Source organism: Lontra canadensis, unplaced genomic scaffold, assembly GCF_010015895.1.
Source record: "Lontra canadensis isolate GAN:19392208 unplaced genomic scaffold, GSC_riverotter_1.0 scaffold334, whole genome shotgun sequence".
Classification (NCBI taxonomy): Eukaryota; Metazoa; Chordata; class Mammalia; order Carnivora; family Mustelidae; genus Lontra; species Lontra canadensis.
Window position 1 is genome coordinate 71821 of NW_022631328.1, and position 26095 is coordinate 97915.

The 26095-nt window shown below is 45.9% G+C and overlaps 1 protein-coding gene across 4 annotated transcripts in view; it reads left to right on the forward strand.

The window, feature by feature from the left end:
- Positions 1-19245, forward strand: part of LOC116862801 (citramalyl-CoA lyase, mitochondrial) — a 68920-nt gene extending 49675 nt beyond the window's left edge. Inside the window, exons 7-9 of one of the 4 annotated variants that reach the window (XM_032850215.1) lie at positions 8827-8946; positions 19121-19126; positions 19235-19245. In XM_032850215.1, coding sequence (XP_032706106.1) covers positions 8827-8922 — 96 coding nt within the window. In that variant the 3' untranslated portion in view covers positions 8923-8946; positions 19121-19126; positions 19235-19245. Of the gene's footprint in view, positions 1-8826; positions 10050-14737; positions 15353-19120; positions 19127-19234 lie in introns of those variants that run through there. The other 3 variants (XM_032850214.1, XM_032850213.1, XM_032850217.1) reach the window with 3 other exon arrangements.
- The last annotated feature ends 6850 nt before the right edge of the window (positions 19246-26095 follow it).

The following is a 26095-nucleotide window of genomic DNA, read 5'->3' on the forward strand; positions in this document are numbered from 1 at the left end:
CATGGTCAACAGCTCACCTTGGGCTGCTGTGGCATTAGTACAGGCACTGAAATTCTGATAGATGACGTTCTGTGGCCTTTGATGGGGAAGACCTCTAGAGCCCATATTCCTAACCTCTGCATCAAGGTGCCTTAAATGGAAAAACCCGGAGAAGCAAGACCCTTTCTCTTTGTTTCAGCCGCAAGCTACAGAAGACCTCAGAATGCCCATCCTAGCGAGTTGCCTATTTCTGTTGGGTGGAAAGTCACAGAGGGGCTGCTTGGACAGGTGATCCTTGGTGTCCTCTTAGGCCGCTACGGACTTGGCCAGTGGAACTGCCCCAACCAGGGCCCTGCCTTTCATACCCCCATTGATGGTTCTGTGCTTTGAGTTTTTATAGTCCGAGAACTACAGGGGAAAAGATGGGAAGGATAAGAAGGGAGCTTCTCCAGGCTCTTTCACCTTTCAGAAATTGGAAAATAAATCTGACAGGCTGCAGGATTCCCCACACCCTACACCCCTTCTGAGGCAGGGGCTGAGGGGCCTTCACAAACAGTTCAAGAGGCCTGAGTTGTCACCGCTTTCCCCAGTCTGGTACAAAACTAACCCCCATTCAGATATTCTAACTATTACATTCTTAGGAATCATTTAAAAGGCTTTTCCATCAAAGGCCATGGAACGTCATCTGTCAGAATTTCAGTGCTCGTAGTAATGACACATCAGCCCAAAGTGAATTGCCGACCATATGAAATGGCTTCAGTTGAACTTGTAGAAATTCATGTAGAGCTACATTAGCATTTGAAATCCTCTGGCCACAGCAGTAATTGGCTATTAAATTTTAATTCAAAATATTATTAAAATACCTCTCGAATTATCACTACAACCTAAGTGTTAAAACAAGAAAAATGCATTCTCTATTTCCCAAGTCTTCAGAAATGTTCTCTTTTTTTAACAGCAAGGTAGCCCTTTTACTTCTTTTTAAGATTTTATTTATTTATTTGACAGAGAGAGAAGGAACACAAGCAGGGGGAGTGGGAGAGGGAGAAGCAGGCTCCCCATGGAGCAAGGAGCCCGATGCAGGGCTCGATCCCAGGACCTGGGATTGTGACCTGAGCTGAAGGCAGATGCTTAACCCACTGAGCCCCCCCAAGAGCCCCCAAATTTTATATTTAAATATTTTTCTGTAACCATCTCAGGTAGCATGGTTACCAGTCATACTTTGGAGTACACCAAATAGGGAGAAGAGTGTGGGATTTGGGGTGATAAACCTTAGATTCTAGTCCTATCCTTCCCATAAGTTCCTTTAAAAACGTTAATGAAATCTGAAGTTCAGTTCTTCCATCTGTAAAACAGAAATTTCCATGCCCTGCCTCCTGCAGGTGAGAAAACATTTTTGAAATGTTTTGTAAAATCATAAAGTACTATTAGATGAATCTCTTTTTTGGGCAGTGGGTCTTCCTAATAAGATTGCACCTCTCCAACTTTCAGTTTGGAAATAAATATTCCGGGCCTTACCAAGGTCTATAGTGACTAGAGCCTAGGCTGTAGTTGCTGAGGGAATCTGTATTTCCTCCTCAAGGGAGAATGAACATCCTTCCCCTACCTTCAGCCCTCTCCCCCTCGAGCCCATGTCAACCCACGTATGACAGTCCCGCTCAGAAGCAAAGCTGGACCAGGCCAGCTCTTAGCTCTCCCATTGTTGGATCCCCAGAGCACCCTTAGACAGAGGGAGAATGCCCAGAATAAAAGAAAATGGTTCAACCTCTTCCCCTAAGCATCCAGGAAGGAGCAAGCACTGGGTCCACCAGGGCATGCAACGAGAACGGAGGGATTCCAGTCCAGCTTCATCAAGCAGAAGCTACGTCATTCCTGCATAAGGAGAGTCAAGCAGCTACCGAGTATCAGAACCAGCAATCATCCATATTAATAAAGGCTGGATCAGGCTCCCTTTCTGTAGATCCTAGAGAATCCCATTCAGACATAGACAGATGCGGTATCTCATACCGTCACCCTTCATTTAGCTGGATCTGTTGAATCACTGGTGACCAGAGGCACGGAGGGCTCCTGCAGAACAGAGAGTCAACCCCACTGGTATGTCTCTATGTGTTGTCCCCAGTATCCCCCGCCCCTCTCTTGTTCCTTTGGCATCTTTGACCTTCTAAACCTGACTTTAAATGTAACTGTTTCTCAAAGCCCTTCTCTGGCCAAACCATCTCCATTTTGATGGCCCTGTTTCTCTGTAGCTCCTCAGTCCTTCAGTACCACAGATATGACAGACTCGCTTGCACTTTAACTGTGAAGTCACTCACATGAGTTAACTTGACCCTTGCCCAGCATCACATTTGTTAGGGAAAGTCCCTGTGTCCTGCTGGAGGCTCAGCTAGTGTTAGCCAACCAACCAGTGAGTATTACCAGAGCAGGGAAAGATCAGGTGGCACGGGAAGATGCTTGCAGATGAAGGAGACGAGATAGGTAAGACAGATAGCATCTTCTGATATCACTCTCCCCTCAGTCACCCAACTGGAGCCCCACAAAAGAGCCAAGCTCCATTCCAAACCACATTTTGAGTACTGGATTCTGGGGATTCAAAGATCTATGAGACATGGCCCCTTCCTCAAGAGTCTCACAGCTTAGTGAGAAAGACAGCAGTGTAAATAAATCATTACAAGGCAGTGTGACAAGGGCCGTAATGGGAGCCTGTACAGAGAAAGGAAGAAGGGGGCGCCTGTCTGGCTCAGTCAGCAGAGCATGTGACTCTTTTTTTTTTTTTTTTTTTTTTAAGTAAACTCTATGCCTAATGTGGGGCTTGAGCTCACAACCCCAAGATTAAGTTGCATGCTCGGGGCGCCTGGGTGGCTCAGTGGGTTAAGCTTCAGCCTTCAGCTCAGGTCATGATCTCAGGGTCCTGGGATCAAGTCCCACATCGGGCTCTCTGCTCAGCAGGGAGCCTGCCTCCACCTCTCTCTCTCTCTGCCTTCCTCTCTGCCTGCTTGTGATCTCTGCCTGTCAAATAAATATAAAATATTAAAAAAAAAAAAAAGTTGCATGCTCTACCAACTGAGCCAGCCAGGCACCCTGAGCATGTGACTCTTGATCCCAGGGTCGAAAGTTCGAGCCCCATATTAGGCATAGAGTTTACAAGAAAGAAAGTAAGAGAGAGAGGGAGGGAGGGAGGGGGTGAGGAAGGGAAAGAAAAGAAAAGAGGAAGAAGAAATTAGCCCTACCAGAGAATTCTAGTAACAAACACTTCATAGACCTGACATCTGACATTTTGAAGGATGAGGAGTTTACAGGACAGACAGGGAAATGTCCTTGAGAGCAGAGAACAGAGCATATGGGAGAGGCACAGAAGCGTGTGCGTGGGTGTGGGTGTGCTTGTGGTGGACTGGCAGGAGACAAGGCTGAAAGCCCAGGAAGCGTCTCGTCTCTTCGTGGGGAGGCCTGGGATCCCTGCTAAGGAGATTGCACTTGATTTTTTTTTTTTTTTAAGATTTTGTTTATTCATTTAACAGGGAGAGAGAGAGCACAAGCAGGGGAAGCTACAGGCAGAGGGAGAAGCAGGATCTCCGTGGAGCAGAGAACCTAACACGGGGCTCAGTCCCAGGACCCTGGGATCATGACCTGAACTGAAGGCAGAGGCTTAACCGTCTGAGCCACCCAGGCGCCCCTTGCACTTGATTTTGTTAAGTCCAAAGGGAACCAAAGCCTGGTTTAAGCAAATGAATGATCCTATCCAGTGTTGAGAAAGATCACAAGATCCCGGTGAGGAAGGTGCAACTCCCCAGCCAGCGTCCCAGCAGTTTCTCCGAGAGACCTCCCCACTGAGCTGTGGGTGCCTGGTACCCAAACTCACATCCTTAAAAGGAATGTCATAACCAAATCATGCGGCGACCGAGGGCTATCCTAGGGCCTGTCCAAGGGCTCATGTGATAGGATGAAAAATGGGAAAGAAAGAAGAATGAAGGTGTCCCATCAGGATACCTCAGTAGAGTATCATCCTACCCCCTTTCGGAGGAGTAGGAAGGAGAGGCTGATTTTGTGAGTAAGGAAGAGCTCATCACAGGCCATGCTGGGCCTACAAGATTTGAGCAAACAGAGGGCACAACCAAGATCCTGAAGAGAAATTTCGTAATGGCCAGTGCTGACAAAAGTTTGAGGAATTCACCGGGAACTGCTGTGAGGCAAATATTTCCCTGGGCATTAGGCTCAGAGTCCTACAAGAAGAGTGTCACCCTACAAGAGAAGGGCTGTGACAGCTCTACTCAGATGTCATCATTTGTGCCAGCAGAGCCCCACCATTACTGGAACGCCAGAGAGAACTCCCCGAGTGCTCAGAGACCTTATTTGGAAACTGAAGTGAGTAGGGAAAGAATTAGATCAATTTGTGTTTCTAGTAAATTACCCTTTTAGTAGAGGAAAAAATTCACAAGTATTAAGTGCCAGAAATGCAAAATATATCAATATTTCCTCTAAATGTTTCCTATGGGTGATGACTGTTGTTGTCACCGCCACCACCGACATCATTACTTTTGCTGTTAAACTCTAAGTCAGATTCACCCCTACGAAGAACTTCCAGGCCTGGCAGAACTCCTGTTACCTCAATCCTTGTCTTACCAACGGGGCAATAAGTGAGTCGTTAGAAAAACCCTAGCCTAAGAGGACGTGTTTCTTTGCTATACAGATAACATGCATGCTAAGATGGGTTATACCCTTAGCGTAACACGTGTGCTAAGATAGTATTACCTTCCAGAAGTCTGAAACCCTAAACCTGTGTATCGTAAAATATGCCAAGTGATTGACCCATGATTTACTACAACAAATAACTCAATAGGTAACTGTTGAGTAAGAGCCCATTGTGTCCAGAGCCCCATGGCAACTCTGGCCGGGAATGCACGATATGCGCTGGGTACCCAGGATCATCATATCCACGTGAACAGTGCGAGCTGGCAAAAATGATCCTGAGTGGAAGAGGAGGACACTCATTTCAGACCCTCGGATCTCTCTGTGCTCATCACGCTGGCCTTTTGTTGTTGTTGTTGTTGTGTTGTTGCATTTTATGGCACCTGCTTCTTTTCTTTCCTGTCTCCTCCAGCACATTGCTCCTTGAGGGCAGGGATCAGGTCGGATCCATATCAAAGTCAACCTTATTATTTCTAAGCAGGGGAGCTAAAACACAGAACTGCTCCAACCTGAATGTGCTTTAGAATCCTGAGATGATTCCAACTCTACCCCTAGCCTTCTGCACCAAACCATATAGGATGGGGCCCTGTATGCATTTTAACAAGCTACGTCCCCCGCCACCCCCCTCAGATGATTCTGATGCAATTGGTCAGGAAACCCACTCAGAAAACAGTTTTCAATCTAGGGGTGCCTGGGTGGCTCAGTTGGTTAAGCGTCTGCCTTCGGCTCAGGTCATGATCCCAGGGTCCTGGGATGGAGCCCTGCATCAGCCTCTGTGCCCAGCGGGGAATGGGCTTCTCCTCTTCCTTGGCCTCTCCCCCTGCTCCTGCTGTGTGTGTGTGTGTCAAATAAATAAAATCTTTAAAAAAGCAAAACAAAATACACTTTTCAATCTATAAGCCTAGAGTATAAGCCTGGAGCACACCCTTTGGATCAGCTAGAGCTAGCTTTTATCCCAGTTCTATACTCAGTAGCTACAGGGCAGGCATGTGTAAGTTTCTTAAGTTCTTTGTGCCCCAGTTCCCTCAGTTATAAGATGGGGATAGATACATAACTTAACAGAAAGAAAATAGAATGGTGGGTGCCAGGGGCTTCCAGAGAGGGGGTTAGGACTAAGTTGTTTAATGGGTACAGAGTTTCAGTTCTGCAGAGTGAAAAATTTCTGGAGATCTGTTGCACAACAATGCAAATATAGTAACATTACTAAAGTGTACATTTCAAAGTGGTTGATAAGGTGATAAATTTTATGTGTTTTTGCCACAACTAAAAAGAATTTCTTTTTTTTTTTTTTAAGATTTTATTTATTTACTTGAGAGGGAGTGAGAGAGCATGAGTGGGGAGAGGATCAGAGGGAGAAGCAGACTCCCCACCGAGCAGGGAGCCCGATGTGGGACCCGATCCTGGCACTCCAGGATCACAACCTGAGCTGAAGGCAGTCGCTTAACCAACTGAGCCACCCAGGCGTCCTAAAAAGAATTTCTTTAAAGAAATTTTTAATAGGGTTGCATAATAGTATCTACTTCACAGTGTTGTTATGAGCATTACACGAAATAAAGCGTGTCAAGTCTCTGGCTCAGTCCCTGATCTAGCAACTGCTCAAAAAATTATAGCTATTATTATTGTTGTAGTCCTGGTTGTTAAGGTAGTTAACTATGAATAAGTTACTATTTAAAGGCATTTTAAACCAAATTATAGTCTGAATCTTCAAGCTGATGAAGGTTCTCTATACTTTTTGAAATGGTGTGCCAATTTCTCAGGAAAGCACTGGGCTGTAAAATGGAAACCTATCTCTAGTCATTCATTAAGGACTGTTTGAAACCCTCCCCGCAAATCCAAGTAACATCTGACAGACTGCATTTTTCCAGATCCTGACCAACAGACCCCATTCACATTTCACATGTAGATCTTTACGTTCAAAACCCCAACCATATTACAGGTCAATATGTGAAAGCAGGAGGACTATTCCTCTTAGGCGGTCTAATTCATAACACTAAGATCCTCAATCTGCAGAGATGAAGGAGACAAACAAAATGCTGAACTTTGTTTCTCAGCTTAGGCTTAATGAAGGAAGTGAAGCAAAATCTGCTGCGGTAAAAGAAAAAGTGATCTCCATGAAATATTTTGCATCTTTGATGCGCACATGGAACCCAAAGCAGATTTGGGAAACGTGGCATAAACCCAAGGCCGTCATTTTGATTCTCTCTGCATCGTTTTGATTTCATGTGCATCTATTCTAATTTCATCTCTCCAGCCTATTATTTAAACCTTAGCAGGACAGATGTGCTGTTTTACAGGGCCATAATCCACTTGGTGGGCGGATAACCAGGAGGCCTTTGGTCTTCATCATTTACTCCAATAAGAAACTAGACTATTGCCTTATAAAACAGCGTGAATCCCCCACCCTGATTTCACATGTTATGCTAACCCACAGAACATCCTTGGAACTTCTAACAGAATTCATAAAATTCATCATGGTCACAGAGATGCCCAAAATTCACTCTGGGCTGAATGAAATTAGGCAAAAGTCAGTCTAGAACTATAAATAGTAAAAATGAGAGTGTTGGAAAATGACTTCAGGTACAGGATTTTAGGCCGGCACAAGTACTCATGTGAACCAGATTTATCGTTCTAAGGCCAAGAAGGTTAGGTACCCACTGGTGAAAACTCTAATCCCAATGGCTTTTAAATCTCTCTTGATTGAAAAATAAATTCCGAAGTCATTGCTAAGGATTCCCTGCCACCTTTTTAAAATCTCCATCTGGTGTGTAACTCTTGTAATTGTGGGAGACAAGGGTTTTCAGAGAGATCAGGAGACCCATCCCAGAACTTTTGAGTAATGACAACATTGTCTGTTGAGAGGTGGTACTTGTGAAATCAGAAATGAGCGGCAGTATGTGCAGATGGACCATCAGCAAGGATTATGAGTGCCCCCATGCACCAGCATCCTTGCCAACAGGTGGAAGGAAGGAGAAGCAAGAAGAGCTATGATTGTAAACAGCAAAAAGAAGTGATTAAAAGAATGTAAATAACCAGACATTAACTAAAGATTCTGGGCATACTGCCTTCTGTCCAGTTAATTTTTCTTTCTCTGATGCAGTAAAGATACTACCTTGTAGGGGCGCCTGGGTGGCTCAGTAGGTTAAGGCCTCTGCCTTCGGCTCAGGTCATGATCCTGGGGTCCTGGGATCGAGCCCCGCATCGGGCTCTCTACTCAGCAGGGAGCCTTCTTCTACCTTTCTCTGCCTGCCTCTCCCTACTTGTGATCTCTGTCTGTCAAATAAATAAGTAAAAATCTTAAAAAAAAAAAAAAAAAGATACTATCTTGTTACCTTAACATGGGGATTTCCGATCGATAAAGGGTTGAGGTTCCGATATCCAAGTATTAATTCCAGCTCTAACGTCTCAAGTCACATGACCTTGGAAAATCACTTAACTACTCTGGGCCTCAGTTTCCTCATCTAGAACAGGACCCGGGTCACATACATGTTCAGTAAGTATTTGCAGAAGCTTAAAAGAAAATGTATCTGTAAAATGGGGATAAACTAGGAGATCTCAGAAATTCTTCCCAGATTCGCCATTCAACAGACCTGTGACTTCTTTGTCACAGGCTCTTGTCCCTTGTCATTCTAGTCCTCTTCTGCACATCTATACCAACAGAGAAATCTCTTTTTATTGACCACAATCCTACCTTACATTTTCCCATCCCATGATAGTCTTACCCCTCAGTTATGTTACAAGAAGGAAGCATTTTGCCTTTAAACTGATCATACAGTTATTTTTCAAACAATTGGTTACCAGAGCATATTGCTATTTTTAAAGCTCTGTGCCATATTTTAAAAGCTATATAAGGAAATATTTGCATTTTCCTTCCGTAGTTGTTTTCTGCTTGATTTCAAGAGTTAAACAAATGGTTTCAAATACCTTCTGCGTGATGCTTTTCCCCTCCATTAAAATGCTGAAGGGTGGTTTTTTTTTTTTTTTTTCCTCTTTAGGAGGAAATAAGAAATCTTTCCCCTGTAATTTACTTTGGCTTTCTCAAAAGTTGGGTAGGAAAGTCAGTATAATTCAGGTAGAATCTAAAATGTTCTTGTTGTACAAGCGTGCACAGAAAGGAAGCCTATAATTTCTGAACATTCTTTCAGGAAGTTTGTATTCTCTGTTTTCCAGGGAGCCTTTACTTTCCAAGGGAGTATGATCGACATGCCATTACTGAAGCAAGCCCAGAACATTGTTACGCTTGCCACATCCATCAAGGAAAAATGATCTGTTAAATGAAGCTCTCATCAGGTGGGCTGAACATATACAGTGGGTTTCTAAAAGACAAACCATAATATTCAAGGCAACTTGTTAGTATGCCAGATTGGAACCTTTCTCCCATTTACAGTTCATGTTAATCACAATTTTTGTGTGTGTGTTATCTCACTGGCCAGTTATCCCTCTAAAAATGAACTTCCTCCTTTTGGATTCCAAGCTTATGACTTTATTGCTCATTAATGTGTTACAAATATGCACTTATGATTTCACAGGGAGAAAAAACAGTGGAGAGAGATGGGCTGGGGGCATGTTAGGTCTTTAATGAAACAGATCTTTCTCAAATATGTGCGCTCCTTTCACATTTCTCACATTAGATGTTTCCCACATTGTTCATTACTCAACACTGTAAATAATTTTAAGGCCAGTCTTTGAAACTAGTGGTTAAATGACGGGGTTCTGTTTATTTCAGTATAAATCTGATAAAACGAGAGATGGCATAGAAAAGTTAAGTATCAGATAGCTTCTGAAAATAAATCTTCAAAACCTATTGCTCTTAACCACCTTCCAAAATGAAACCTCCACCCATTTGAACCAGGAGGTGAGAACTATGAAAGCCCTCATCCTGGGTGAATGCTTTGGGTGAACAGTCACCAGCAATTAAAAAAAAAAAAAATGCGCAGAGACACAAGACCATCCATTCTCTCCCTTAATTTCCCCATTTAACTGTTTTGCCATTGAGGCCACTTCCCCCTGTAAATGTATGGCCGGGACAGGGCCCCCTCAGCAATAAACTTGTAGCCTCTAAGAGGACACAATGCGGCAGAGCTGGTGCATATGGTCCCCTGCGAGATTTGCATCACATTAGAGATGCTGCTGCAGGTCGTATGGGCGGTGTGGTTAACGGGCTTAGTAAAGCTGTTTTGAAGAGGTTAACCCAGCTTGTAGTAAGGGTAAATAAACATAACCACCAGCCATTCTTCCCTATTCAGCGTGTGCTCTTATACCGAAGGCTAAAGGGTATTGAAGCTGGAAAGGATCAACTTGTGTTTGCCAGAGGACGCCAATGAAATTTGAAACACCAACAATCAGAGATTTTGTTTCTGCTCCTCATTAAATCATGAGCTTTTGTGTTGAGACTCTGGACGACTGTTCTTTAAGAAATTAACAGAATGGGAAGTTTTAAACTCTACACCAACCTTTTCATGACCTACACAGCAGCAAAGCTGCTACTCTTAGACAAACACCGCGGGGAAGGCTGTTCTGTTTATTTAAATTTGTAAATAGAAAACAGTTGTTTTTTTTTATTTTAATTTTTCACCTCCTCCTACACCCTTGTTTATTTCTTCCATGGCCCCTACTGTATGGCCCAGCCAGGGGTCTCCTCTGCCCCGGCCTCTTCCAGTTCCTACACGAAGCCGAGAGGGAAGTAGAGCTGAAGCATATGCGAAAGGAAGGGCGCCTGGGAACCCAAGCAGAGTGAGAGAGGCCCACACACCGTCCTGCCTGGGGGGGGGGGGCACCCACTCAGTGCCCTGAGGCAGGGGGTGCTTCAGTTCTGACAGGAAGGCGGAAGGAACTGGAACCAGGCAGGACGGTTCCGGAGAATCACATTCTTGAAACACCAACTCATAATCCCAGGCCTGGGATCGGAGGCGACAACTCTTGAACGGGCTTAGTAAAGCTGTTTCGAAGAGAGGATCCCTCAAGGAGATCATCCCCTTGAAAGGGGATGGGATGTGCTCCGCTGGGGTCCTGGCCTGCCTTGGGCGGTGCGTCTCCTCTCCAGTGTGCACCCCTCTCTCCAGCCCCTCATGAGAGCACTGTCACTCTTCACCTTGGAGTTAGCTGGAAAGGAGGGTGGAGTGGCTGGAAGGAGGAGGGTGGCATCTCAGTCTGGCCTCCAGTCAAACTGGGCTTCTGGCCTGCGGTCAGGGGCAGCGGGCAGCAGCCACAGGGGAAGCCGCACCCCCCATCACCACTGGTGTTGCAGCCAGGTGTGCCCCAGGGGAATCCACAGACCTGGTTCAGCCCTGTCCGCGCAGAGCTCACAGACACGGGGATGGCTCAGAAGGCAGGAAGCAGAGGGAGGCCTCCTCTTACCCTGACCTACTCCATACACACATCTCCTCTTCAGAGTCTTAGAACTAGCCTACGCAGGACCTGTGATAAAGAAGAAAATAAACGCCTTCCTTCTTACTTCCCTTACACCCCCACTTCAACCCAACTGCCCTTTCCCATCCTTGTGTGTTGGTACAGATAACCCGTCAAGGCTCTAACGTGATGAAAGGGCAGACATATTCTCCACCCCCATTACACAGGCAGCCCCCAAACGCTACAGGTGGACCTCCTCAGGGCAGAGACTCACTGAGAGCCAAGCCCTCCCTCTGAGGGACTCTCGGATGCCAGGGGAAAGCCCTGGGACCTCAGGAAAAGCAGCCCCCTCAGTAAGGTCTCTGGGTGGTGCTGAGAGCCCGGACATGGCTAGGACTCCCCACCCCCATCACCAGCAAGCTAGTGGGTTCCTAGATCCCCTACAATGTGGGACTGACTGGTCACCACAGCCTTACCTGACACCCAAAAGTCACATTTATCATCTTCCTCAAAACCCTGTGTTCCTAATTATGGTAATACCATGAGACTAAGACCCACTAGAGCCAAAAATCTGGACCAGTTTGCCCTGGTCACACTCTGAGCAGAAACCCTAAACAAGGGCCCCAGAAGAGAGGTTAGGTATAGTTAGTTAGGTTCAGAGATCTTGGGGAATTCCTCCAGCTAGCAATGGACTACAAGAAGAGGACCTCGCAGCCATCTGATTAATTAAAAACCATACCTGTTTATATTTTGTGTAGCTTATCACAAGCTGCTTCGCCATATCACCCCCTTGTTATTAATTCTTGGGGGCTAAATTATGGGTAACACTATTAAAACATTATCCGAACTAATGAGAAACAATTACTTAGAAAATGAGCCAGGACAAGATTGAGTTGAGAACATCCGTGGTGATCACCGTAGATTAGTTTAATAAATCATCAGGTGCAGGGCAGGACTGACACTATGTATGCAAAGCCCTGTCGCGGGAAAATGAAATTGAGATTTTTTTTTGCATAATTTTTTCATTAATCTCAATAGGACCCGTGTGGTGTTTTATTCCCCTAATACCTTGCCGGAGGGGGGGTGCCCAATAATGTCTTCATTGTTTTACTGAGGTCTTAATGACAATCTGTGACAACCTCATTTTAATGTATAGAGGATTATATCAATACGATCATGTTTTATTGAAAGGGTGAAGGGAAACTCCAGTGGAGTCAGGCACTGTCTGTGAGCACAAGTTGGGAATTTCCTGGGCATCTGGGTGCAGTTCCCTTCGGACTTCCAAGTATTGAACCGCTGGCTGCCCTTAGGTCCTCTCCTCCAGGGACAGGCTGGGAAAAGCTTCCTCAAGAAGACTTCACCGCCTCCTATTTGAATTTGAAAGTAGCTCATTGCTTGACATATTTTGTTGGGAAAATGGAACAGACCCTGTAGTGGTCCCCCCCCCCCCCGCTTTCTAAAATATACCTGTTATCATTATCATTAATACATTAACCCCTAATAGTCCTGCCCTCGTTTGGGAAACTGACCTTCACTGGAGACGTTATATTTTCTAACGATGCCTTAAGCAGATAAAAAAAGAATACCTGCTTTTTAATTTGAAGGACATTTTGGTTTTATGGTTTCCGTTCCTCTTGGAAAGCTAACTGTCAGTCTGTTTTTGTTTTCATTTTGACCTCTAGTACTTGGAAGGCAATTGATCGTACAAAACAGGTTATAAGATTACCAGCAGGGACTTGTGCATATTAATGCCGGCGAGGGGCACCGAACCGGTCTGTCACCGCGGAGTTTATGCCCCAGGCTGGGGGACACTGTCCACCCAGCCCCGAGACCCTCCCCTCCCCCGCGGGGTTTTCACATTGCGATTTAGGGGCAAAGTGGAGGAAAGTAATTAGCAGAGCTCAGCATTTAGATGTTTAAACTTTAACACTGTACGCGCTTTATTTTTAACCGGGGCAGGGGAGGTGGGGCGAATAGAGGGCACAAAATGGCAAATAAATTAACTTTTCTAAATACCTAACTTAGTACCTGAAAAGCTTGCGCCGCGGCCCCGGGCAGCTTTTGCTGTCCTGTGAGGGGCGATTGTGGATGTAGGTGGTGGTAGTTTGTTTACATTCCGGCAATTATTTGGCGGCATATTTCCTTCCGAGTCTGTAAGAATTGCCAACGACATAAAGAACGAGATGTGTGGAGAAGAACTGAAATCGTGGTTAGCGCCTTTTGTGGTCGTTTGCTGTCGATCCGACCCCGTTCCAGCTAAGCGGACTGAAGCCTGCAGAATTTTTATTTAAGGGGGAAAAAAAGTGTTTACAAGTCTTGTAAAAGACGAGGGATTTGTCGCGCGCTCCCTTCCTTTTTAAATTTTTGTTTGTAAGTGAACGGCTCGGTGTTGGCTTCTTCCGACGGGAAGGGCTCGGCGAGCCCGGGCAGCGCGCCCCGTCGGAAAGACGTGCGCCCGCGGAGCCGGGACGCGCGGAGCCCGCGTTCCCCGCCGCGCGAGCTTCCCGGGGACCGGGGGCGGCGGGCGGCGCGCGAGGGCACCTGGACGCGGAGACTGGCTGCCCGGGAGGCACCGCGCGCGCCCTCCGGAGGCGCACCGTCCCTTCCCGGCGGGGCGCGGCTTGGAGCGGGGGAGCCCAGTGGGTCGGGACTGCGGGCCCCGCTCGCCCGCCCGCCCGCCCGCCCGCCGCGGGCCGTCCGGAGCCCGCGAGCCTGTCGCGCAGCCCCGCTGTAATGGTGGCAGATCAAAGGCTGCCCCGTGTCCCCGCGGAGTCCGGGACAATCCCGCGCCTTTGTGAGCTGTTGCTAGGAGCCGGAGAAACTAAGGGAAAGTGTCAGGAGCATGTTAATCAGACTCGTTACAGTGTAACAATAACGTCTCTCTCCGGTCTCCCAGGCCCCCAGCACCCCGGCGCACCCAGCGCACAGGCCCGACACCTGCGCGGGGCCCTCGCGCGGGTCCTGGGGACCGACCGGCCCCTATATCCCTCCAGCCCCGAAGTCAGCACCTGCGCCCGGCGCAAGAACTAGCCCTAGGGACCCTACAAGCGACTGGCGCATCTCCTGGGCCCAGATCTTGACCAGACCCCCATGCGCCCTTAGTCTGTCGGGCTCAAATCCGGATTCCTGGCCAGAGGGACCTGTGGAGGATTTGGGTCCCCCTGCTTTCAGTCATTGAGTTGATTTCCCAGGATATTCACAACGGTATAGAACCAGGAGAAAAATGAGCATTCCATTTTAGATTGCTTTTTGCTTGAGTTTCTTCCAAAGATGCCAAAACCAACTTTGCCAGTCTCCCTCTCAAATCCATAGAGGATACTACAGGTGAGAATCCCGAGTTTAAAAACAAAACAAAACAAAAACAAGAAAACTTTCCTGAAAGTAAAGATGTCTCTGAACTTTTTTGAGAGGATCCATTCATTCATTCGTTTATTCATTCAACAAACATCTGTTGAGCCTGACCCAGTGCCAAACAGCTAGCTAGTATGAAAGTCGCAGGACTGGTTCCGGATGCACTTTTCTTTCAAAATTAAAACGCTCTTGTGTGGAGTCAAAGGAAGAGCAAAGGCGTAAAATAATGCCAAATGCCGCAACAAAACGTGCCATTGACTACAGTAGTGATAGTAACAAGAGAGGTGCGGATTAAGAATTGAAAACATTCGAAAAACTACACACCATATGCTTGGAAAACCAGCCACTATTTTATCTCCTTTCCTCCACTTTTGGTCTCTAGGAGCTGGGCCAAGCTGCAGTCCTGAAGCCGGGAGTCCTGCCTGAAGTCTGAAGAGTAAAGGCAGTTTGTAAACAGCCTGTCAGATTCACTAAGGGAACAAAAACACTCAGTCTTGTCCCATTCTCACTTTAGCCATACACAGGGAAGTGGAAAGCTGCGCTCCGGCTTAGGACAGAATTTGGCCAACCGGATGTGCCTTTCTCCAGTATGAGCTCTTATTCAGGAACCAAGGAAGTTCCTTTGGTTTAAATGCTGAACACTGAGTCAGAGACAAAGCTTTCTATTTATCAGAAAAGTATAGAAAACTCACCCTCGGATCACCTGTGCCTGCTGACCTAGAGGGAGTCCTGTAACTCTGTTAGACTTCTCCATTGGTCAAAATCAATTTCTCCCACTGTGTGTGCAACATGTAAACCTATGGAAGAGTGGTCCCAGAGATAAGTCTAAGCCCTGGGAAGAATTTTCAAGATTCCCTTCATTACATGTTGTGAGAGAGTTGAAATACTGAAAACTCCATCGTGTGAAAAACAAGGAAGACCAAACACCCGCTGTACTGTGATGTTAAAATACCTCGCTAAAGGGAAGAAATTCAGTGACAAACTGGATTTTTTTTTTTTTTTTTTTTTTTTTTGTCTACATAATGCCACATAGCTAGTTTGGCTGGGTTCTGTTTTGTTTTGAAACAATTAATAGATTTCCTTCATTATTCAGACACAGTAAAAGAATCAAGAATAAAATGAACATTCCATTTCAGATGGCCTTGTGGTGGAGGGTTTCTTCAGAAGACTACACACTCTAGGCATGTGGCTTATTTTTCTTTTTTAATGGCCTCTTTTGAGCTCCATGGAAGAAAGAACATAAAAACTAACATGAATTTCTGGCTTAAGATTCTCCGAGAAAACTGTGTTAATAACCCAAACTCCCAAATGAGGAAAAGAGCAAACCCGTTTCCTCTAGTGGATTTCCAGGGACTGGAATTCATGCAGCAACTTCTGGGGGAGGGGGGGTCGAGGGGGAGAGACTCTGCGATGCAGTCTCCCAGTCTGGCTTGAGGGAGCTCCCACCACCGGCAGCCCCACGGGCATTACCACACCAGTGCCACATCACCTCTGTCAAGGGGCTCTGGCCACGTGCAGCCGGGCTACGAGGGGCTGCATCTCCCAGCCGTCTTCTGCAAAGCCTTTGCATAAGCTGCAACCCCTTCTTCTCCATCACACCCAACAAACTAACCATTCTCAAGACATACCTTGAAGGTCACGTCTGTGAGGTCTCCCCTGATCCCCCACAGACGCCTTGGTGACGCTCCCCCAGTCCTTCCATGGCACTGATCAGAGGGCTGCTATTACGTGTGTGTGTCCCCCAAAGAGTGTGGCTGTCCTCAATACTGGACAATGCCATGCATCTCCACCTCCCTGCCCTGCTCATCTCTCACCCCCAGCAAGAGTTCGCTACAAGCATGTTCATCCCAATCAGGAACAGTCCTTCCTCCATCAGACACTTCTGTTCTAATCCTGGCTTTCTGATGACCAGGTTTTGTTACATTCAGACAAGTTATTTTGTCTCTGAGTATCAGCTTCTTCAACTAGAATAATAGTACCTAACTTGGAGAGTTGCTATGAGGAGGCAGTGGGCATGGAAATGCACCCCCCCAGGTGCCCCTTGGACTGTCCCCACTTGCTCGCGTGGCCGGCCAGGCGGGGGACAGTGAGGTCAGCAGACAGCCTCCAGCTGCCAGCTCCTCCTTCAGCATCTGCGTCAGCTGCAGACCGCTGCCCAGGGCCTCAACCTTCTCAAGGCAGCCTGCCTCCGGGGAGGTGTAGATTTTACCACGATTTAAAACAATAATCTTTATAAAGGAATGGATGTCAACTAAATAAAGACAAACAAATAAATAAATATGGTACTTTTTAGAAAGTACTAGCATCATGTTTGGTGCACAGCAGGCATTTAGGAAAGCTCGAATAATTTCCTTCTCTGTGCCAAACCCGTGCTGCAGTTTAGGACAGGAACAACCCCCCCTCTCCCCACAGCAAGTCTGGCTGGAAAGTGAATTTCTACCAAGTGAACCCCATTTTCTCGTTCACTTTTATTGGCCAGTGAAGGATATGTTCTCACAGGAGAACATTTGGGACAGATCCCTGGACATGCTGGGTATGGCGGCACACTCCCAGCAGCCAGGCACATTCCAGGGGACCTTGTGGCTCTTTTGTTGTTGTTGTTGTTGTTGTTGTTGTTGTTGTTGTTCAGAACCTCCTAGACCCATTCCTGGACCATGGAAATTTCTCTCACTATAGAGCTGTTCTGACTACAAATTCATGTTACCATTCTGTCCAACCATCCTTATTTTGCAGAGGACACAAGATTATGCAGTACCGGTTCCTGGCTGAAGGGAGCTCCGTTCACATAGAAAAAATAATGTGAGCGTGCTTCCTGGAGTTGTGCAAATATCGGCTGTTCAATGGACTTGCTCAAGGTCACACAGCTGGCAAAACCAAGCCTACAACAAATGTCTCGAAATTAAACCACGAACTGCACAGCTCCACATCCAAGAACTCCTCAGATTTCTGGTTTTACATTAAGTTCCCCACTAAGGAAGCTCCAGTGAAGTTTTCTGAAACAATGAGAAAGTAGCTGGAAACTCTTTTTCTTTTTTTTGGGGGGGGGGGGCTGGGTAGGCTCCACACCCAATGTGGGGCTTGAACTCACAACCCCAAGATCAAGAGTCATACATTCCACCGATAGAGCCAGCCAAGGGCCCCTGAAGCATCTTTTTCTTTCTTTTTTTTTTTTTTAACATTTTTATTTATTTATTTGACAGAGATCACAAGTAGGCAGAGAGGCAGGCAGAGAGAGAGTGGAGGAAGCAGGCTCCCCCTGGAGCAGAGAGCCCGATGTGGGGCTCCATCCCAGGACTCTGGGATCATGACCTGAGCCGAAGGCAGAGGCTTTAACCCACTGAGCCACCCAGGCGCCCCTGAAGCCTCTTTTTCAATAAGGGCCTCCCTCAGACACAGTGCCTGACATAGCAAAGATACTTGAGCTCATTGCAACTTCAACAACTAACCAACGGCACAGTCAGGAAGCTCCACCACTAGGCAAATGCCACCTTGAAGCAGGCCTGCATGGCCCCCTGGCTCCTGGAGGCCCTGGGTCACCCCTAGATCAAACATTTTGCGGGACTGCCCACTGAGGTCTGGTCTGCATGGCTGGTGAATGTCTTGGATGGTCTAAAGAAAGGAATCCCGGTGGAGGGATGAAGGAGTAGGCTGTAGCCGTCAAGGACAGACGCGCACTCACTGAGCTATACTAGGCTCTCTGGGCCTCCTCTGGGCTCCAGCCTCCCTGCTTCAGCACCTGTCTGTGGCCTTCATTCTCTGTCCCATCTCTCCTCTCTAGTCCCTGTGTCTGCTGCTAGTCTGCTTCCGCTTCCCTTTTCCTTAGAGTCTTACTTTCCTCCTTCCCCTTGCCATTCCAAATGCAAAACCAAGAAATGTAGGAAAGCAAACAAAATGGGGTAAAAAAATTTTTTTTTCGAATTCTGTGTCCATGTTTTGGAAGTCATTCTAGCATCTTAAATCATGAGCTGCTTGCAGGATGCTCCAAAGTCCTTCATTTACTATGAACTTGGCACAGGAAGTTTATTAGCCCATTTTACTGCAGAGAGCCCGAGTGCACAGGACAGCTAATGTACTTTGGGAATCAAAGTAGAAATGTCAGTGAGGCTGTTAATTATTCATCAAATTAAATATTGCTGCCAAAACTGCTACTCCTAATGTCCTGCATTCGACCATGCTGTCCTAATGCAAAGGCAACATTCAGATTCTATTTAAGCAGTAAAGATGAGGATCCCGTATTGCTGGTTCTTTATGTTTTAGTAGAAATTGTTTGAGTATGCAGCCTGAAATTCATGATACTTACAAGTAACAAAGTTCAAGGACATAAAATTTTATTTCCATTGTGTTCGTAACTGTATTCCTTTTGGGGGTGGGGAGGGAACGTTACCAGAGAGGTAGCAGTAAGTGATTATTTAGAAAAACAGATATTTTCAAATTATGATAAACATTCCATTTTAGACAACTAAGGATGTGACCCCCCCAAAAAATAAGTTTTTACAACTTTGCTTTCTAAAAACCTTTAAAAGAAATCAATAAGTCTTTGTGTTATCTAAGGAATTTTAAATTGTGAAATATATTTATGAGAATATTTAAGGTAACTACTTCCAAAATAAGTTGCAAATGAATGGGCCATGAATTTGTATGCACAGCCTCTGGAAATGAGCACATTTTAAAATGGTTTGTTCAAACAGATCCACTGGTCTTTTTCCTTCCTTCTCAAAGAGCATATGTGTTAGATTAGTACTTAGAAAAGAGCATGTTTTCATAGCCTCTGGTGCTGCATTTATAAAAATCATGATGATTTTAGGACTGCACCTTCATTTTTTTGAATTTTCAAAACTTGTCCCTTTTTACTCTTTTATTTTCTTTCAACAAAACAAAGACCGAAGAACCCTTTAAGAAATTTTATACATTCCCACAGAGTCCCAGTTTGTTGACCTCCAGGCCACAGAGTAAAACCTTTCTTTTAAGTCAAGCATTCCCCATTGGGAAGCGTTCCAGCTTTTTCTTTTTATGAGGAATTTTAACTGCTGGACTTAATTTAATTATTGTATTTTGTACATACTCCCAGAAGCCCCAGGGCATGAGCTTTACTTTTTTTCAAAACTTTCAAATGAATCTTTAGAAATGCACATTTCTGATGGTAACGTTCCTTCTTTTCACTGGTATTTCTAATCTAAATACCAAACTTGGATCTATCTGTTTCCTGACTTATTCATGGAGAGGTCTCAGAGCCTCTTTGCTTCAGATACACTTGTGAGTAGACAAGTAAGGATGTGGTTATTTGAGCCCTTAGTGTGAGTGCCTGGGCTTTATAACAACAAAATAAAAACCATCTCCAGCTGAACGGCATTTTAAAAACTTGATGGTTCTGGGAACGAAGTCTTTAGTAAGAACGGCTCCTAGGTGGACACTGCCTTGAAATTAGAAGCATGCTGGCCCCATGGCTGTAGTCTGCCACCATCTGTCCTTTCAGGGTCTATGAGATACTCCCCCCCACCCCCCAACATCAGCTGCCCCTCCCTGATCCCAGCAGAGGCTCATGTGCGAACACACACTCACGCACAGGGAGTTGTCATCCCAAGCTAACAGCAAAGATTCAATATCTTCATTTCTCCTCTATCTTAATCCATAAACATTTCATTGGATCCTTCTGATTTCCAAATCAAAAACTTTCACCACATCTTGACTCTCAAAGGTGAAAAATCATTTTTCGGGTTTTTTGGTAATTGCCTTAAAACTCATTTAGGAATGTTGAAATGTAGGGCAAACATAAATTTTCAAAATTCATAACATCTGCCCAAAATGCCTCATGGGGCTGGGGCTGGGTCAGTTATGAAGTAAGTTTCATTTCAGGATTTCTGAGATCTCTGAATTTGGGAAGATGTTTTTAAACAAGAATGCTCTGTGAGATGAACCTGATTTACTTACGGACTTTGATTTCAATTTTAAAATTATAGAAATCAGGGGCACCTGGGTGGCTCAGTCATTAAGCCTCTGCCTTCGCTCAGGTCATGATCCCAGGGTCCTGGGATCGAGCCCCGCATTCGGCTCTCTGCTCAGTGGGGAGCCTGCTTCTCCCTCTCCCATTCCCCCTGCTTGTGTTCCCTCTCTCGCTGTGTCTCTGTCAAATAAATAAATAAAATCCTAAAAAATAAAATAAAATAATAGAAATCATGGCATTTAGGTGCCAGGGAAGGACTTTAGAAATCATCTAGGCTCATGGTTCTCCACCCTGGCTGCAATGAGAATTACCTGGTGGGCATTTAATAAATACCAATGTCTGGGCCCCATCGAGACTCATTAAATCAGACTCTGGTCTGACCTGTCATTTTGTAGATTAAAAAGAAAAATAAGCAAAACTCTGAAAGATTAAATGTGGCTTTTACTTTAGGGATCTAAGTCTAATTATGCTGTTAACATAGTTTGGGAACCCCCAGCCAGGCTAAACTTCAGAAGCAAACTCACTTATAAGTAAGTAACGAGTAAGTTTCCATAATTCTGTTTAGGACCACATTAACTATAAGATAGTTGACTGACTCTTCCCTGTGACATACTTTCTCGTGTTATACATATTCACATCCCTGACTGATTCACCGAAGAGGCTGGTATAATCATAATCTTAAAATGTCTTACACTTAATTTTTTATAAAATAAGGTACACTTATGTGGATGGCTACCCTCCAGGACGTTTTATTTAAAAGTTCGACCTCTTCAGTGGCAGCATCGTACCTCATGACTAATATTCCGTAATTTTTTAAAAAATTTTAAAAGATTTTATTTATTTATTTGACACAGAGAGAGAGAGATCACAAGTAGGCAGAGAGGCAGGGGGAAGCAGGCTCCCCACTGAGCAGAGAGCCCAATGCGGGGCTCGATCCCAGGACCCCAGGATCATGACCTGAGCTGAAGGCAGAGGCTTAACCCACTGAGCCACCCAGGAGCCCCAGTATTCTGTAGTTTTTAACATACATTTAAAGCATACAGGCAGGGCGCCTGGGTGGCTCGGTCATTAAGCATCTGCCATTGGCTCAGGTCATGATCCCAGGGTCCTGGGATCAAGTTCCACATCGGGCTCCCTGCTCTGCAAGAAGCCCGCTTTTCCCTCTCCCACTCCCCCTGCTTGTGTTCCCTCTCCTTGTGTCTCTCTCTGTCAAATAAATAAATGAAATCTTAAATAAATAAATAAATAAAATGTACAGGCAAAAAGCATTATTTGTCCCAGTGTCATCTGAAGATCTCAAAACACTTGAATTTTACATTGTACAGTGTTTATAGAAATGGAGTTGGGGATGTCAAGTAACAACTCATCTGAGCGTGTCCCACAGTCACCGAGGGCAGGCGTGAGCTTGGCCAGCATCTCTAAAGGCCCCAAAAGAGCGAGAGAGGCCACGATGAGCCAGGGTTCCTTAGAGTAAGAAGCCAGCGGCTCAGCAGGCCTTTGAGCCATTTTGTAAACACTTGCCCTCATCAGACTCCCCCCAAACATCACCTCCTTCACCTTTCCCACTCCCCCTAATCTCCTCCTTCTCCCCTTTTCCCATCAAAGGTGGCAAGCTTGCAGGTCACAAAGAGAAGGGGAGAGCCCAGTCTTTTTTGACCTGAGGTCTTGGTCCTCTCAGGCAAGGACCTCCCCGAGAGATCCAGGAGTCTTTGATCTCAGTTATTTGCCTTGGGCTCAAAGACCTCTGGTTGGCCACTCCTCTAGGATCCTAATAAGGCCAGGACCTGGGATCACAGATGCAAGCCTTTTTTTTTTTTTTTTTTTAAACACCAAAGGGAACACTGGGTGCGGTGATTCAAGCTATAGATTTGCTAGGAGAGGGTAGGTTAAGGCTTGGCGGACTGAGATAGAACAGTTCACTGATTCACTCCTCCAAAAGGTATTTATTGAGCTTCTATATTGTGCCTGTGGTAAGTGACGTCACTGTGTTTGTGATGGCTAGGAGGGTAATCCTAGAGATGGCCCCAAGTCTTTTATGGTCCAGCAGTTTCTGTCAGGAGTGAAAGCAGGGTGGGCAGTTGAGACCTTCCTTATTCTCCTTCTCCCCCACCCGCATTCGGTTCTAACTACTCTGTATTATCCCTTATAACAAACATGCAGATTAACCAAGAACCTAGCTCCAGCCTGAAACCAAAAAAGGGACTAAAAAGAAGGAAACCTACAAGTGTGTTACCAGTGAATGCTGCCGGCAGCCAGAAAAATCAATGTTTATAAAAAGATTAAAACTTTTTCATGGCAAGGAGGACTACTGAAAGCAGTATGTTTTTGCCTATCAGATGTATCAATCATTTGATGAGTGGTAAGCTCTGGGGCCAACACCCATGGGTGGTGGCACTGTGATCAGGTGCCAGCCCCCCTGGAAAATATTGGGCAGTGCGCACCAATGGACTTGTCATCATCTTCTTGTCCCTCTTAAATCTAGATCTGGGGATTTATCTCAAGGAAACTCTGTGATCCCAGATGTAGAAAAAGCATATGCCTTTTTCTGGCATAGGTCAGAGTCTGGAAATGGACTGCTTGGCTCTCCCACTTATTACCTACTGCTGGTACCTACCTCCCTGTGCCTCAGTTTTATTATCTGTGAAATGGGACTAATAATAGTAGCCACCTCATAGGTTGATAGGAAACTTAAATGACAGAAGATATATAAAGAACAGGACCCAGCATATAGTAGGCCCTCAACAAATGTTAGCTGCTACTATAATTACAATGCAATTACAACCATGTTAAAAAGAAATCACGTCAGAAGACACCAAACTGTTAACGATAACTGTGTTTGGATGATGAGACTCTTCTTTTTTATGTTTTTGTATTTCCAAATTTTTCATTAAATACATATCAAATTTTGGGGGCGCCTGGCTGGCTCAGTTGGTGGAGTGTGCAACTCTTGATTCCTGGGTCATGAGTCCGAGCCCCACATGGGGTGAAGAGAGTACTTAAAAAATAAGATCTTAAAAAAAAAAAAAAAAAATATATATATATATATCCATTGAAAAGTTCTTTTGATGGTTATATAGGGTCACACGAAGAAGACCCTGGAAGGAGAGGCCCGAACAGATAGTCTTTACATGACCCGAAACATCCCGCTACAAGACTCTGGGCAGGGGTTCCAAGGGGCTCCTTCTGACTTGGCCACCGCGACCACTTGGCATCGCAGGGAGGACGGGCTTAGCTGTGCTGGATGGTGGACGGCCACCCAAGATTTGCAAGGAAGTACCTGAGACCCAGTCCCCACTCTGGCACCCACTCCCTGTGGGGGCTTGCGAAGACCCTTTTCCTACTCCAAAAGGAAGGATCTCTGATGGCAATTAGCAGCTTCAGAGGAGAAAAACGGTTTGAGGGAATTTTGGAGTTCCTGCCTCGGAGAGAGAAGAAGGGATTCTGCAAACTCTAATACTCCGCTCCGGCGCGCCGCCTTCCAGGGCCGAGGGCCCATCTGCTCTGTTTACACACCTGGGCCTGGTGTGAAGGGTGGTTTAGAGGAGGTGGCTCCCTGGCCATTTGTGGAATCATTCCTGCTTCCAAGCAGCATGCTACAGGCAGGCCTTCAAAGAAATACCAGAAGCCAAGTGTACTATCTGTCATCACTTAGTAATGCTTGAAGCTCTTCATATAACAAAAGGGGAAGGAACGACCCTACCTTGCATTGTGAGAGCCTGATCTTTCTTCCATCAGCTCCACACCAAAAGGGCTTTCCCTTAACTGTAAGTATTAGATCTGATTAATACACGCAACCGATGCCTTTGGTAAGTAAAATTGGAATAAAATAACAACCTGCGACTTGATTTCATCTCACGCTACGGTAAGGAAGGAAATGGTAAGTTGCAGTGACAAGGAACCCCGTGGGTTTTTTTGGTGATAGACAAATGTGTCCCATTTCAAAAAGGGCAACATCATTTTTTTTTTATACACACTCTTGTGAGGTAAGAATTGAAACCACAGAGACAGAAGGCGTAGCTACTCGTTCGTTCTGGTGCTGGCCCTTAATAAATTTTTGCTGAGGGAATCAAGGGATCAGTTAATGAATTTGGGAACCAAAGGAAAGCTGTTCTCTGTCTTGTGTGAGATGCTAGGTATATGAAAATATATAACTCAGGGTCCCACCCTGAGCCGCTCACTCTGCTGATGGGAGCCAGACCCACAGATAGAGAACGACTCCAATGTGACTGAGTCCTAAGATCATACGGCTAGTCGTCAGTATTCCTGCTTTAGTTCCTCCTGAAGCTCCTCCTGTCTCAGGTGCTCCAGTAAAACCTAATCCCTTCCTTCAAACGTTCACCGTTCACAGTCTGGTCCAGAGAACAAGCATGAAGCGTGGAAAGCACAAGACCACGCGGAAAGCAAAACCGAAATACGTACCCTGCGGAGAGGCTGTGCGCTGTGCTTTCGTCATGCAGACCCTGGCATCAGACTGCTTGAGTTCACAAAGCTGTGTGACCTTAGACAAGACGTGTAGCCTCTCTGGGCTTTAATCATTCCATGTGTAAAATGAGGGCACAGCTGAGCCCTATCTTACAGGATTGTTAGGAGGAGGAATCAGGTTCATATCTGCAAAACACTCAGAATAGTGCCAAGCTCGTACCAAGAATCATGATAAATATATGTGAAATCAGTCTTTCCTGTATTCTTTGAATTTTAAGCTCTCATTAAGAACTCTGTGTTTGGCTTTCTCTTTGCTCATGCCTGATTATTCTCCCCAAGATAAGACGCTTGACCAAACGCAACTCCAAAGCCGTGGACTAAGGTTAAGAAGGGAAGGAGAGGTGAGATTCCTATCTGCTTGTGGAAAATAATAAGCCTTTGGCCGAATGAAAAATATCCTGAAAGCTGAGATACCTAAACCAGGACTGAAAATTCGTTCGAAACAACCACTACTCCTTTATTCCTGGTCCAGGACAGACATTGCTAACAACGTCAACATCCTTTCCAACTGAATCTAGATTCAGGCTCTAAATTATTTTGCAAACGGGGCCGCAGGCATGGACCACTAACCAAGGCCTGTTGTATCTCTGGCCTGAAACTTCTCTTCTGGTTGGCCTCAGGGTTGTTTTTTTCCATGGGGTACACTGGACTGCCTTCCCAGCCCCGGGCTGCGGGGCTGCTCCCACCACTGAAGCCAGTTCCCAAAATGCCCTGCCAGACGCCACTCCTGAAAAAACACTCACGGAATGGGTCCTGTTCTGCCTTCCCCTGTGGGTCCACGGCTGCTAGCTAACTCTGTGGCCTCAGCTAAGTCTCTCAACTGTTGCAAAGATTAAATGTGATAGTGCACGTAAGTAAATCCGGCCGCCATGCTAGAGTCGGCTCCCAGGAAATGGCAGATGCCATTATTGTTAAGTCCAGTTCTGTCTTCCCAGCAGGCAGGCACAGTCCCTTCATGACTTCATCCCCAGGGTCCCAGCATAACATTAAACAGGGCTGGGGTACTCCTGTTTAAGCCACTGTTACCCGCTCCCCCCAACAATTACCTGTCCATGAACTCAAGGTCATATTGGCTCCACCAGCGGGGAAGGGTGTAGGCTGGGGAGTGAGATGTAGGATGGGGAGTGAGAAAATCCCCAAAGCGCATGCAAAGACTCCATCACAGCCCCTAGTAGGGTACAATAGAGGGGGCACTTAGCTCCCATTAGCGGAGAGGGTGTCTTCTCCTGGCAGGGACCAGGGGCAAGACCAGGCAGATGGTGTCCCACGTGTCTGCCTTCTCCATCTTCTCTGAATGTGGGGCTGACTTACCCAAGA